Source organism: Phaseolus vulgaris, chromosome 5 (assembly GCF_051622355.1).
Source record: "Phaseolus vulgaris cultivar YP4 chromosome 5, ASM5162235v1, whole genome shotgun sequence".
In the NCBI taxonomy this organism is placed as follows: domain Eukaryota; kingdom Viridiplantae; phylum Streptophyta; class Magnoliopsida; order Fabales; family Fabaceae; genus Phaseolus; species Phaseolus vulgaris.
Window position 1 is genome coordinate 41,230,625 of NC_143502.1, and position 15,511 is coordinate 41,246,135.

Here is a 15,511-nt window from a genome sequence, read left to right on the forward strand (position 1 = left end):
TTTCCAATTCTCTAGTGTTTCTAATGTTTAAAGTACATTTTAGTTTATCTTAATTATTTATAACAATTTGTTTAATCCCTAAAAGTGATTGGAAAAAATCTACAATTATCTGCAAAGTTGACAAAATATTTATAAAAAAGAATAACAATTTGTTCACTTCCTTTCTTTTCTTTTATACTACATGTATAATTCATTAATTCGTTTGATTTGATTAAAGAGCGGTACAAAAAATAATAATAACATAAATTCTCAGTTTATGAATAAAAGTTATAATTCCATTACACCAATTGCACATATTTGGAGTTGGCATGATTAGAATATTATGCTATAAATGAAAGTTGGTTTAAGTATTCATTAAACTATTGCGAAAGAAAGTTGAGTGAAGCAACGGTTATTAGTAAAATGTAAGTACTGTTTTTGTCAAGCAATCTCGTAGGTTATTTAATTTAATATTTGTGAATGCTTGAGAATTCTATCATTAAATCACATGGCTCAGAAATGAAGATTTGTGTATAAACAAATTGGTCAATTCCTCCGACAAACAACCTCCCTTTCTAAAATACAAAAACTCTGGCACTGGATCTCGCCAAGAACAAGATTTGGGAGGAAAAGTTAGTATGGTTGAAAAAGGTAGAAGGAAGTAAAAAAATGAAAAAAAGATGGGTACATGATGAAGTTGTGTTTATTAAATATGGTGGTCACCTCATGCGGCACAGACACGTTCATCTCCTAAGTACTGCGCACTCAGCAATCAATCACCTACAGAGTGGACATTAGGAGTCATATCCATTATTGCACCAAACCTTCTCATTCATCACATTTCAATTTCAATTATGTACCAAGTAAATCACACCACTTATCAGCATTTCAACTGCTAGAAATTCACATTTATTAATAGTATTTCCTTATCTGGGTTAAAATATGGGTCTTCTGCATAATAACTAAGTCTGATTGAAACTTTTTCGATCATATATGTTCCCTTACATCACCATTAATGCGCAATCAAACGGCTTTTGAAATGTTGATTTTTAAACTAGTGACATTTGATCATTAATATAAAACCAGGTTAACAGTTTTTTATGGCACAGAATAAATGAAGCATAATTCCTCATTTTAAAAATAATTGACGACATAAATCTGCAGTAATACTACACCTCATCAGAATCTATAAAGCATGCGCATGAAATATGTATCTACTCGGAAGTCATACGATTAAAAATACTAGAAAATGATACATCACTAATTAATAACAAGTAGGAAAACAATAATCCAAAATTAAGTTTTGTAAAAAAAAAATCTCCAATCAGCTTATATATACGTTAAGATATATATGTTTCCTGATTTGAAAGCGATTTGATAAACAGAAAGGAATGAGCAAAATGAATTCATACTATAGAGAATTTCCGATAAGTTGGGAGCACAAAAGCATGGTTAACAACAGTGTCCCCGCAGTAATACACTCAACAGAAATATGTGGCGGCATCTCGATGACCAGGGATTTTTGGAAGTAAACGTAAATTTTTTTAACAAGATTCCTTAAAGTTACCCAACGCAGAACGAGGAAAAGTGCTGGTGAAAATAGATTGAAATTCCAGGATCATAAAGCTAAAATGAAATCAAAGTAATCATCGTCTTCTAGGATATAATCGATTATCAAAACCATACCTGTTTTCCAACATTGGTGGTTATGGAGTAAACCACAAACACACACAGATCCACTTTCCTACATTTCATAATTAGACCAAATAAATTGACTTGGATTGCTTTGCAGGAAAATAAGAGTATAAATTTATACCAATGACATGAAACATTTATACCTAAATATTCATTATCAAATTTGTCATCCTGATGAATTTTTACTGGCAAAGATAACAACCAGCATTACAGATGGAATTGCAATGGCTACTACCTGTTTAGATAAATCTTCGTATTAAGAAAGAGTAAAAAAGTTCGGCCCAGGTGTTAAATTTTATTAAGGTATAATATTCGGCATTAAGTTATATCCTTTATTAAATTTGGGAAAGGAATTTGAGGTTGAATCACGTCAATTGCAATCAGTAGAATGAATGCAAACCAATCTTCATATTATATTGGGTACGAAAGAGTCATGACAAGGAAGCGTAGGAGAAAAAAAAGGGAAAGTCAGAAATGGCATTTGGTACCAAAATTTTAGATTCTATTAATCGTTCCATGAGAATGGTTAGACGCCAAAGCAGTAAATAACAGTAACTCACTTTACAAATTTCATCAGAAAGTGTCTTCAAATAATCTTTCGAAGCACACTTAAGATCCTTTACATAGTTCAAATTACAACTCTGAAATAAGTTATAGTGATTGAGTTCCCAACCCTAATAATATTTAACCTTCTAGGGGAAGAAAGTGTTCTGAGACTACAGCTTAAAAATAATGGCAAACAACATTTAAAAAATATTCTATGCAATTGCAGCGTAGTGAAATTCAAGGCTTAATTATTATGCCGTATTTTCTCACGATTAGATATGTATGCAATTACAAAAATAAACACAAACACTCTGACAAATACTGGAAATAGATCAAACGAATCAGGCATATCTTATAATTTAAAGACAACTAATTTAAACAGATCATAAATAAATAATAATGGATAAATTTAACGCTACTGTTAAAAAATTAAACAGAAGTACCTCTCTACTACAAAATAAACAGAATCATTACGCAAGCACTCTAAGATGTGTAGTGTGGAAATTGTTACATAGTTGATGTATCTATATGTGTATGAAACCATGTATGAACAAGTCATTAACTGGTATTGTTCTACTAAGGAATGTACTAAGGACAGTACCAAGGACCAAATGCTGTCAATACTCCCAACAAAATTCCTAATAACCCCTAAAAGTAACTAAAGTCGAACAGACAGCCCCTTCTCATTGATGACAATTTAACAGAAATTTGCATAATCAATACATTTAACCTAAAACACAATGTCACAAGGGATTGAAGAAAAGGAGCAAACCGATAGGCATAACCATAACATCATCATCCACCAATAGTTGAATTGAATCATTCCCACAAATAGAGGACCTATCATGATCTATTTCCTTAGATTCTAGCAGAAAAAAAAAATTAAAATCGAAAACACAGCCTATGATTTCTACTACCAGAATTTATGTGTCCTAGGTTTAAATATTTAATAAAACAATATGAAAAGCTATAGCACATAACAATACACACACAGATCTAACAGGAATGAAACAGAACCTACACCCTTTTTGATACAGAATATAGAGCTGCAGAAATGGTTTTCATGAACAGAAATTTACCATAACAGCATATAAGACTACCATTAACAGAAATTTAAAGCACTGTGAAATGAGGTAGAAATTTTTCTTAACATACCTGAAGAAGGTTTTCCAAATGTTAGTGAGAGAAATATAGCAACTCTTGAAGATAACCAAGATGATGGAGGAACATGTACACTTAGCAAGCAGCAATCCAGGGACTATTAACAGATTACGGGCAAAACTGTAATCAGAAAAATCGACAAAATAAGATATAAATATAGAAAGGGCAATCATGCAAAGCCTAAATGCACATTCCTAAATATAGCAATGAAGGGCAGAAAATAAATGTCACACTATAACTAACAGTGAAATTCTATTTATTGTGTAAAGAAAAAATAACAGAACAGAAGTGGTATAAAACTGCATAATTTTATTGGTCAACCACCATTATGACAAATTTTATAATATTCACAGATGTACCCACACTCATTTTCACATAATGTACACATGGAATTATAAATAAAACTTACTGTTACCTAGCAGTAGAATAGCATGTCTGGAAAAGTTTTATTTATTTATCCACAAGAACACAACAATTTTTTATATCCTAGAATTCAAAATTAACGGAATTAAAATAACATTTCAAGCTATGTTATTAACAGCAGCAAATACTTAGTGCCAGAGCAGAATAGCAGACACAATATCAGAGGCAGTGCAGACACTACTGAGAAGCACAGTCGAAATCCAAGAAATGCCCTTATGTTTTGATCCATATTAGTTATTGGGGGCAGTTCTTCAGCTTCAAAGGAGAAAAACCCTCAGATGAAATCACATTGCAATTTCCAGCAACACCCTAAACTTTTTCTAACACCTGATTTTCACATCCATTTTCCTTTTTGTGCTATGTTTTCCATTTTCTCCCTCCCAGTATCAATTTTATTTGTTCTTTAGAGGTTAACTGTCGTTGTTTCATTGACTTTTGTTGTTATCTACTCATACTTTGTTCACTGAGTTTTTATTATTAATTAAAAATAGTTTATTAATTGGGTATTTCTATTTTTTGGCATTTATACATATGGTATTAACTTTAATGTATAAAAAACCATAAGAAAAACAACCATCTTACAACTACTACGTCATGTTTGGGGTTGACCACTCTACTCCAAAATCTGGAATTGGCAACTGTTCTTAGAAGCATTCCAAAGATCTTATAGCCTAATTCACTACCCAGACTACTAGGTTTAGGTGCATGAAGGTAATCCTAGACTACTGTCAGAGTGTTATCAATGGTGGATGGAGAAAAAAGACAGAAGGCCCAATTTCCAACATATAAACACAACATTGCAGTCTCCATTCACAAAATGGCCTAGAGGTTGGCAAAAGTAATCCGTCATACCATTCCGGTATCATGCCATCATTTAACAACATTGTCTGATGTACAAGGCTTATTTACAATCATGACAGATTAAGTGCCTCAAATCGATTCATAGTTCATTTGATTGATGCCTTGGTACTTGGCCAAGTGATGGAGGGCAATCTGATGTTTCCATCCTTATCCTGATTTGGTTGGCTTGATGCTTGGGCCAACCAAAGCATGGCCCGCTAGGCATCCATGCAAGTCTTGAGCCGTCCAAGGCTAGGTCAGCTACACAACCCCAACTTGCAAGAGCTGCAAGCCCGAAGAGGGTTGGGCTGAATCTGCCAAACCAGCCACATTCCCCTACAATAGCTATGATTTCATGATAGTGAAACAAAATGGCAATTTCAAAATGAAGGAGAAAGAATAAGGCTTGAAACAAAGTTGGGTATAGAAACGGAATGTTGAGATTCAAGCAAATTCTATTATTCTTTCAAGATCTTAGCATTTAAGATGGGCAGGGATGAACATATTTAAGGCAACTTTCCAACAGAAAAGAAAATAAACAGAATTTAAGTACACTGAATCATTTTTCTGACAGGTGAAATCAATTAATGCACCTCAATATGTGAACAAGTTACATGAAGGAGTTTCTAAAATCATTCAGATGCATAAGTTGATTTAACTAGTGGGGAAAGTTAGATTCATTTTACGTTCTTCAATTCAACTTTTTCCTACAAGTACTTCTTGACAAGTTTATCTCAACTGGGTTCTAGAGCTTCACAAATCTTATATACAAATGAGTAAAAAGAGAGATTATAGTATAATAGAAGTGTATGTATACCCAAAACTAGTCAGACTTAGTAGACAACCAGCTCATGTGAAAGTTGGGGTTCAAGATGCAGGAAAATATTAGGAGCCAACTGCAAGCAATAGGACTTCACCCGCACATTCAAGTTATGAGATTCTGATGTGGGATTTATACAACATGGACTCCTCCAACATAATGGGTAGCTTTGGGGTTTTCACAAGGTTCATAGTAAACACATATCAATAATATATTTTGTACAGATGTACAGAGAAAAAATATAATATATAATGTTTAAAACAACACAAGTCTTTCTCAACTTGTGGTAAAGAAAATTTAAAGTGAAAAACTAATAGTGTTTATATATATAACAATTTAGTTTGATATTTCAGAAAATTACAAGAACCGGAAAAAAAAGAAGAAATCTTAAGATAAAAACACTAATAAAAGGAAATCAGGACATTAAAACCTAAAGGTTTTTGCCAAGAAGATATAATTAAGGATCAAACATCAATTTACAACATGGTAAGAAAATTATCAGTAATAAAGGTACTGCAAGAAAAAGCATATAGAGCGAATTACGAAGATAACAATTGTTGTAATTATAGAAATAATGAATTGAGATTATATAATCAAGAATATCTAGACTAAATATGTATTATTAGGAATGTTTTTATTTATTCTTGTATCATATCTTTGTTATAAGAGGATATCAAATATCCTCTATTCAGTGTATTGATTTATTTTTCTCAATATAAATGAAGCACCCGTGTTGTCTCAGAGAGACAATTTCATCTCAATATTTCTCCCTTTCTTAGAGTTTAACATGGTTTCAAAACTGCGTTGGCTTGATACCCACTATCTTTGAAGAATTTCTATTTTTTTTTTTATTTTCTCCCAATTTCTCTTTCACTATTCTGGTGCCACCTACAGATTGTTTTCCTTAGTATTACTTCCTACGGCTTCACATTAAAAAAATGTCTTCCAACTCCACAACAGATTCTCCCATTTTTTAACTATATCGTTAGTATTGAGAAGATGATCGGGGGCCTAACTATTCAACTTGGGCCTTCAACATCAGGTTACGGTTGAGTGGATTGGGATACAAATACCACTGTTGAATCCATTCTGAAATCGAGAACAATGGATAAAGATTGATGCTCAACTGTGTAGTGTTATTAAATCCACTAAAACCTATTTCAGGCCCTTAATAGACATGTGCATCAATTAGGAGTGAGAGAAAGGCTCATGCCCTTTATACAAATGACATTCAATCTTTCGGCCTCATGCGCCAAGATCTCTTAACACTTCTCACTCCACGACATTTTCTATGTTTATCTTGAGTGCTTCATGCTGCCATACTTGATTTTAATGAACTCCTTCAACCATTATAACCGCAATACATAACCTAGGGCTTGTAAGACTTGCTACAAGAGTCTGCGTGATCAAATTTTGAGATCACTAGTAAACCTTACTATGACTTCCACATGATATGCGCTCCTCTGTATTCCTCAAAAAACAAACACTACCTTTGCATCACAAAATAATAATTTTGGATGCTCTTGCATAGGTAATTCTAAAAATCATCCAAAAATGCAATCATTGTCACTGCATTGGACATACAATTGATAGGTGTTGGAAGTTGCTTGGGAACTCAGGCGTATACCGATGAGTCACCCGTTACTCCTACATTACCAGTTGACTCTTCCACAATGTTTCTCTTTCAAATCTCAAGTTTTTCTTTTTCAAAAAAAATATAATTAAGGATCAAACATCTATTTTACAAAATGGTAAGAAAATTATCATCATTAATAATCATTAATAAAGGGGATACTGCAAGAAAAAAAAATATATACATATATATAATATATGTATGTATGTGTGTGTGTGTATATATATATATATATATATATAGAGAGAGAGAGAGAGAGAGAATGACCAATATAACCATAGTTAAACCTGCCAAAAATACTAGAAAATAAACCATTAGTTGACATCTACAATAACCGAGACTTTTGGCATAATAGTAGTAAAAGAAAAAGAAACTAAGAAATGCGTACAAGGTTGGAAAAGAATCAAATAGATGTGCACCTAATCCACAGTCAAAATTAAAATAAATCTGCAATATAATATTTTAGCCCCCACAAAATTTCTTTCTCAGTTTTAAGAGAAAATAGAATAAATTGACATAATTGGCCCTTCAAGTTGCTGAAGAGATTAAGAATCTCCACAGCACACAAAATTAGGAAGAAAACAGCATGCAGAAACCACGAAGTTCTTTCCATAGAATGCTTCCCTGAAAGAACACATCAACTTGCAAAGGTGAGCTAACTTGTTGCTTATAGATTTTACACCTAAGCCATCATAAATAGATGACATTACAATTTCTGAGGTCCATTTATTCCAGGTTAATAGCCACAGCTCCAAGTTACATTATATATTACAATAATTGACAGTTTAATCAAGTGGACTTTATATAGAATAACCCTCAACTAAATAATTACATCTAGTATGCCGTCCCATATCGGGAAAATGCAATTACCCATTAATAGTATAATACACCACTACCCACAAATGAGGTGGACTAGAATGCCGTCCCATATAGGGAAAATGCAATTACCCATTAATAGTATAATACACCACTACCCACAAATGAGGTAGATTACATTTTATAAGCAAGGCATTACTTATTTGTGTTCTAGAAAAGTTGCATCTAAGATCTAATTTGGGGAGACAAAATATAGATCACAGGCAAACTACAAAAAAGCAATTTAAAACTATAATTATTAATAGCAAATGACATTTTTTTAGGCGTACCCTTTATACAAGCATAGTTTGTATCATATTAATACATTTTATGTAGTAAAAATAAGTCAATATTAGTATTCAGAATGAAAAGTTTCGCTTAATGTTACACAACACCAAAACAGTGGAAGTACTAGTTCATGGTTTATTAGTAGTTCACTGCAGCTGAAGAGTAGTTGAACCGACAGTAATTAAAATTAAACTTAAAATAATTTAATATTATAAATAATAAAATACTATTATACAATTATACTAAACGACTACATTACAAGTTTTATAAGGTAAAAATGTATAAAGGACACAATCATTTATAGTATGTTTAATTCTTAAATGTGTTTTATTTGGTGTAAACATGTTTTAGACTAAGTTAAAAATATAAAAAAAAATTATGAATATACCAGTTCAAACCGGGTTTGTACTGTTATTTATTTGGTGTAAACATGTTTTAGATTAAATTAAAAATATTTTAAAAATGACAACTTAAGAATATACCGGGTTTGTACCAACTATTATCGGTTTTGGGTCAGTTCAACTTGTTCTCACTAGATCTGATTTGAGATGAACTAATATTTTTAAGTTGACATGCTGGTCACCTGAACAATCAAACTGACAGGTCTGATCTGGTATTTAAAGCAATGTTTCCATGAATTAAAAACAAAAATTACATCTAAATTACAACACATGCCAACTTTAAACTAATCTAAAGTCTGACTTAATATATTTCAATTTCGAATGATGTAGGACTTGAGTGTATAACTTTATATCATTAGATCTAAAAGGAAGGGGGTATTCAATAGAAATGGTTGCATCGACATGAACCATTGTGGCCTTAGAACATCACGTCACGTGGTGATTTCCTATCACAGCAGTTTTGACTATAATCTTAGGCACTATCTCAGTAGAGCTGTTGCAGAAGCTATCCTCTACAAATAAAAAGCCCATCTACATCCCCATGTTTTATCATTACAAACCATTTTTAAGGGTCTTTTTTTTATTTCCCTGATCTTTCTTTCATAAGAAACACGGGTTTTCTGTTTCAACACACTTTACTTAGTGTAAGCTGAACTGTATTTTGATAAAAAAAACGACACCCATTTTAGTTTCCAGACAACCCTACACTGCTTTTTGTCAGGTCGTTTTCCAACAAATACACTGTTGTTCATGCAGGTCTCCACTCTTCCTTTTCACTCTATTCATACAGCACAAAGTCTCTGATCATGTGACCCATCATAGCTTGCAGGTCTCTCTATGTTGTATGCTTTTATAGATGACACACAGGCCAGCTAATAAGAGCTGGGCCCAAACTTACTAGCCAAGTCCCAAGCAGAAAAACGAAAACATAGTACAAAACAAGCATAAGTTGATACTAATAATACTATATTCATGCTCCCTTCTTTTTGGCTAAATAAATAATACAAAGAATTTTGAGTTTCCATCCATCTGAACAGCAAAAGGGAGAACTTTTCATATATCATATGTACTGCAACACAAAATGAAACATAGAATATAGGCACAAAAAGTGTGACATGTGAAAACTGCATCCAATTGGGACTGTGTACCACATGTTATTATCAACAACTACATTGAAAAAGTACCATTGTAAATAAATATGCCAAAACCTACCAATATAGAACACACCCAACCTAATAATAAATAACAAATTGACTAAAAAAACTACTAAAGGAAGCACCCAGCCTAACAACAAGTTACCTACAAAATCTATCAGTTAAGCCTGCCTTTTCTCCTCAAATCCCTCCATCCCCAACCACCTAAAAAAATACCCTGATAAGGAAATCCTCACAGAACTGGACAACAGCATAGACTCGTATTTTCTTACAAGTGATAATTTTAACCTTTTAACTTCAAATACTCAAGGTTTGCATTGTTTCTCACATTACTACCAGATGATTTTCAGATTTAGAACCCAGAGATGATTTATTCATGAAATATGCAACTAAGCTATGCAACAGGTAACAAGCAACATGTTTATTCTTGGTGCCTAAAAAGATTTGGGAAAATAATACAATATGATCACAATCCCTAGATATAAAGAAAATAATCAACCTAATCTTATTACAATATGAAGAACAATTAAAAGAATTAGTCATGGGATAATTACTCACGGAAAACAATTCTTATTGCTGATTTCCAGGCCCATGCTCTCCTTGAGTTTGCTGTTGCTGTATCTGGAAGAGAAGGTTTGCAGCAAACTGTAGTGTTGAGTGGTACCTCTGGTTCTTATCAGCCTCCAATTCGGAGTTTCCCTGGCCAGCTCCACATAAAGCAGGTTGAAGTTGCTGATTTGGGGGCTCTGAATTCATGTGTTGCTGTGAAGCAGCATTGGAAACTTGGTTGGATGAGGGAATATAATTATTAGGTTGTTGGAATGCCTTGGAACTATATAGAACAGAGGGATCTGTTCCCTGAACTACTCCATAGCCTTTCTCAGAGCCATGGGGGACTTCCACCTGATACTGTTGACCGACTTGAGGGGGAGCAGCTTCCTGTCCATTTTGAGAAGGTATAATGAAATTAGTCAAGGATGTAGACGATGAAACAGCACCTAGCTGCTGAAGACATGAAGCCGTATCATGGAAATGAGAACTGCCAGAGACAACTTGAGCAGGGTGCCCAGTAGAAGATGCAGGTGGATAAGGATATTGAGAATTATGAATACTCCCAAACTGTTGAGTATGATAACTAGGTGGTTCTGCAGTTTGCTGATCTTGTTTCCACAAATGAGATTGATTTCCATCATTAGATGCAACAGATGGAAAAGGTGGCTTCACATTAGAAGGACCAACCACAGTCATTGTGCCACCAGCTGTTGATGATGGTATAGTTGAAGGCAGAAAGGAAGTTAAAGTCGCAATAAGTTCAGGGGTCAGTGTAACTCCCGCTTGAGATGCAGAAGCTGTATAAGTAGAAGCATAATCAGGAGGAACAGAATGAGGTGGAGGAGTGACACTCGTAGCAAGATGAAGTGGTTTTGGCAGACGCTTAGAATCATCATGCAACAATCTGTTATATTCCATTGGTAAAATTGGTTGCTCCTTTATAGAGATTGAACCATACTCAGGTTGTGAAGGGGGAATCTGTTGCACATACTGAGTAGAGGGTGAAGGAAAATGCATTGCTTGTTGAACAGATGTGCTACTTGGAACTAATGGAAACTTAAGAACCACACCATATAATCGTTCAGGTCCTGTGACTTTCAAAACCTTGGTCAAGAAATCAGAAAGAGGTACCAAAAATAGAGTGGTGTTATCAGTAAACTTGGCAACACCGGCACGGTTTTTTGCTTTAAGGTAACGAAGGAATTCAGTGTATGAAGCAAAATCCTCTTCACTATCAGGGAGAAAGAAAACAATTTCAAAGCCAATTGCATCAGCATAGTGTTTCGTTAACATATCCAATCCAGTCCTAGCAGCACAATCTACAACATCAGGACTGCAGCAAAAGCACAGAACAAACTTTTAATTACAACAGCAAAAGAGTAGCCTGAAAAAGTAGAGTCAGGAGGCTATCAAAACATTATCCAGGTAGACTTAAAGAAATAGGAAAGGCAACAATGTCCATTTGTACACATGCAGATTTTACAGAGTGAATAAAGTGATAGTTTTCCCTTTGCATTACTTCCAAAATAATTTGCCATCCAAATCCATACCAAAACTATTATGTGTATGCTTGGATTATAGTTTGCACACACCATGTGAAACTATATTTCTACAAATTTAAACCATAGTTCAGGAACACAAGACACTTGCAAGAACAATAAACAGACTATGCTCCCTAATCGTAGGCAGGAAGAACAATACAATATAACAGAAAAGCTTGCATGCAGTGCAAAACACTGAAAATTTCATGTCATGGTTTTGCACAGTAAAGAAACAACATGCAAAGGAAAAATTATATGCTGCATGAGGACCTTGCAAGAAACAGGAGATTAAAAATTACAATTCTGATAATCAATACAATTTCCTTCATCCAATCCCTTGAATTTCTAAAAAATTGACCAAGACATTCAAAAGAAAAGGGAAAATTATACTCACATCTCAGTGCCTATCCCTTTTCCAATAGGCACACATCTAGCACGACAAACAGGAGTTCCCCCTTTTGCAATAATTCCACGCCATATATGTTCAACAATATCAGGTTGGACAGAACCAGGAACTCCAGATGTGATCCTAGTGCCGACTGGACCAAGGTGACTCTTTGGACCAGAACCACCTCCATCAATAATTGGATCAATTGCAAATGGTTGTTCTAATCTTAATCCACGGTCATCAATATTTCTTAAAGGAAATGGAGCATCACCAATAAGCATAGCATCATCTATCCTCGAGCGTTTGGAATCTCTTGAAAATTGGTTTGTGTCAAGTACATCCCATGGACCAGAGGTGGGCCTAATACCAGGCATAGGAGAAGAAAGCATACCAGGGGCAGGAGGAGATGGCCTTTTCCAGCTTGGACCCATTCTAGAGCTACCATCTTGAAATTTGTGAAGTGCGCCCATCTCATTAAAATCAGGACCTGAGTTAAGAGGTTCAAGACCTTGAGGAACAAAAGGTCGCATTGGGGCATTAGGTCCACTAATACCACCAGGTGGCAATTGCCCAGGAAAATTATTTGGAACTATAGGACGATTTTGACCAAACACATCCGTTTGTTGTGGTCGAAATGGATGCTCATTAACTAATCCATCAGGTAAAGGCCCTTTACTTCCAGGATAAAATCCAGGGTAATCTTTGCCAGGTGTCAGATCACTGCTTGAATACATAATCGTTATTCGAGGATCATTAAAAAGCCGTCCTTGAAGGCCCTCTTTGGCACGGCGAGCTTCATCAATGCTTCTAAATTCAACAAATGAATAATGTCTAGAAGGAAAACTCTTGATTCTCTCAATTTCACCAAACAAAATCATGGCATTGTGGAGCATTTGTTCATCAATTTGAAATGAAGGAGGAAAACCTATCCACAAAATGTTACTGGGTTGACTATTCCTCCCCATTGAAGATTGCAAATGCTGTGACACAAGAATGAGTATTTATAAGGAACATTAGTAAAGTTCCTAGTAAAAGACATATAGAAAAGTGAAAACAGTAATCATTTTATGCACCCACTATTCCTAACAAAGTACGGAACACGTCTTACCAAAACATAAACATAGCATGTATCTAATTACAGATAAACAGAACTAAAAACAAATTCAATTAGGAACTCTAACCTGTGGTCTAGCCTGAAACTGCCCTTGGTCAACCAAAAAATCCTATAGAAATCATTAAAGGAAGCATTAGCCATATGAGAATAATAGGCAGAAGAGTAAATATTAAACAGCCAAAAACAAAGGTAGCTAAAGTGCTAAAGATTTACAAGGAAACAACCCAACTCAACAATTTCTATATAAAACATGAAAGCAAAAGTTGTTGAAGCTGATATAGCTGACACCCAACAGACATCATTGAAGATATCAGACAAAGCTTTAAATTAAAGCAACCAAAGCCATCTTTCCATTTACAAAGATTTAGGAAGTTACTGAAATATGGTAATATTGATCAAATTTGTAATGATTAAGATTTACCTTGCGAGGTTGTGCGACCTTATGATCTACACCCTGATCACACACCGCAATTCAATTTAGATTGCCAAACCTGACTCTGACTCTATCTCTATCGCACACACACGTGAGTGAGACAGCACATTTGAATTTAAGCTAGAATAATATGATTCATTTTGCAGTCACATTGAGTCTATGACCCTTCCCGATCTTAGGTACAAGAATCACGATCTTAACAAACTTTCACATTTACTGAAAAACAACATTTTCTCTACACACAAGTTTAAAACAACCACTTTCCACTGACCTGACCGAAACTGCTTTATAGACACAACCACGACACATCAAGATGCTGGTAGCATAACAGGCAAACGAATTAACAAAAAAATGGAAAATGAACGAAACAGCAAATTAATCAAAAGAAGCTTACTCTATTCGTAGATTGTGACCTAAGGAAGTCTACAAAAATATGGCCGCCACCTAATCGCTTCCCGTTCATGACTTTCATGGCCCGCGTAGCATCATCCAGATTGAGAAACTCAACACACGCAGTACGACGGTCTCTGAAGAACTTGAAATCCTCAACCTTACCGAATTTACGAAATTCCGCTTCCAATTCCTCCACCGGTACAGCGTGGCTAACACCACCCACCCAGAGCTGTTTACACGGTCTTGCCTGAAAACACATTACGTCCATTTCATTATTCAATCACCATCATTACTCTCACTGAAAACTCACATTGTGAAATCAATGAAAAATAAACATAAATCATAAATATAAACGCCGTCAGTTTTCACGAACCGGTACTGCAAATTCGATTCTGATTTGAAAGCCGCGGAGCAACGCGCCTTGTAAGTTGGTTTTCGCGGCCTTAGCGTCTTCGACGCGTCCAAACAAGAGGAAAGCGAAGGTGCGAGGGGAATAGGAAACGAGAGTATCGAGAGAACCGTAGGGAGCGAAGAGTTCCATGAGATCGGAATCGGCGACCTCCGGCGGCAGATTTCCGACCCAGAGGTTGTTGGTTGGGGTTCCCCAGTCCTCGCTTTCGAGGGATTTTGTAGGAGGCGGCATTGTAATCCCAAAACTGCAACAATGGAGAAGTAGGTTTTGGTTCCAGAGAGGGGAAAATCCCCAAATAATGTAGTTTATTATCGCAAAGAGCGTTTCAAACCCTACAAATGAAAGACATGGAAATTTGATTTTGCTTGGAGAAACCTCGTTTTTTGTGATGCGGCTCTCTGCACTGCTCGCATGGACCCACGCCACCGCATCAAATTCTTAGCTTAGACTAATAAACTATCTTATCCGCATTAATTACTTTTAAATAAATGCTAATAAGTTTATTACATCCAATTATAACTAAAAAGGAAATAAGTTTTTTTGAAACGTGTGTCGGATATATCTATCAAATATCAATATTCATATTACACTGTCAAATTCAAAAAATATTTAATGAATTTTTAATAATTTTAATATAATTTTAAAAATAAAAATACATTAATTTTTTAAAAATTTAAATTTATATAAATTTTTAATATAAATTTAACAAATTCTTTTTGAATCCTGAAAAACATATGCTACGAAGAAAAACTAAATATACTTGTACACATAAATATTTATTATCAATTTATATAATTCATAATTATGTAATATATATATTTGTGTTCTTGTATCTTACATTTTATAAATTATATGTATCTTTGTATTTGTATCTATATCGTAT

The 15,511-nt window shown here is 34.5% G+C and overlaps 1 protein-coding gene across 9 annotated transcripts; it reads right to left on the bottom strand.

The window, feature by feature from the left end:
* Positions 1-450: 450 nt before the first annotated feature.
* On the bottom strand, positions 451-15,073 carry LOC137835801 (flowering time control protein FPA). 9 transcript variants are annotated; one of them, XR_011085153.2, is made up of 8 exons: positions 14,590-15,054; positions 14,218-14,463; positions 13,458-13,499; positions 12,283-13,256; positions 10,354-11,680; positions 3,376-3,501; positions 1,666-1,723; positions 451-759 (listed from the first exon to the last, which is right to left on the bottom strand). XR_011085153.2 is itself a non-coding variant. In XM_068644480.2 (6 exons), exons 1-5 carry the CDS (start codon positions 14,857-14,859, stop codon positions 10,366-10,368), a joined length of 2,847 nt encoding a protein of 948 aa, XP_068500581.2. In that variant the 5' UTR covers positions 14,860-15,054; the 3' UTR covers positions 2,214-3,501; positions 10,354-10,365. The 9 variants fall into 9 exon arrangements, 3 of the variants coding, with proteins under 3 accessions (XP_068500581.2, XP_090158222.1, XP_068500583.2); XR_011085154.2 differs by lacking the exon at positions 451-759 and adding an exon at positions 1,291-1,569; XR_011085151.2 differs by lacking the exon at positions 1,666-1,723.
* Between the last annotated feature and the right edge of the window lie 438 nt (positions 15,074-15,511).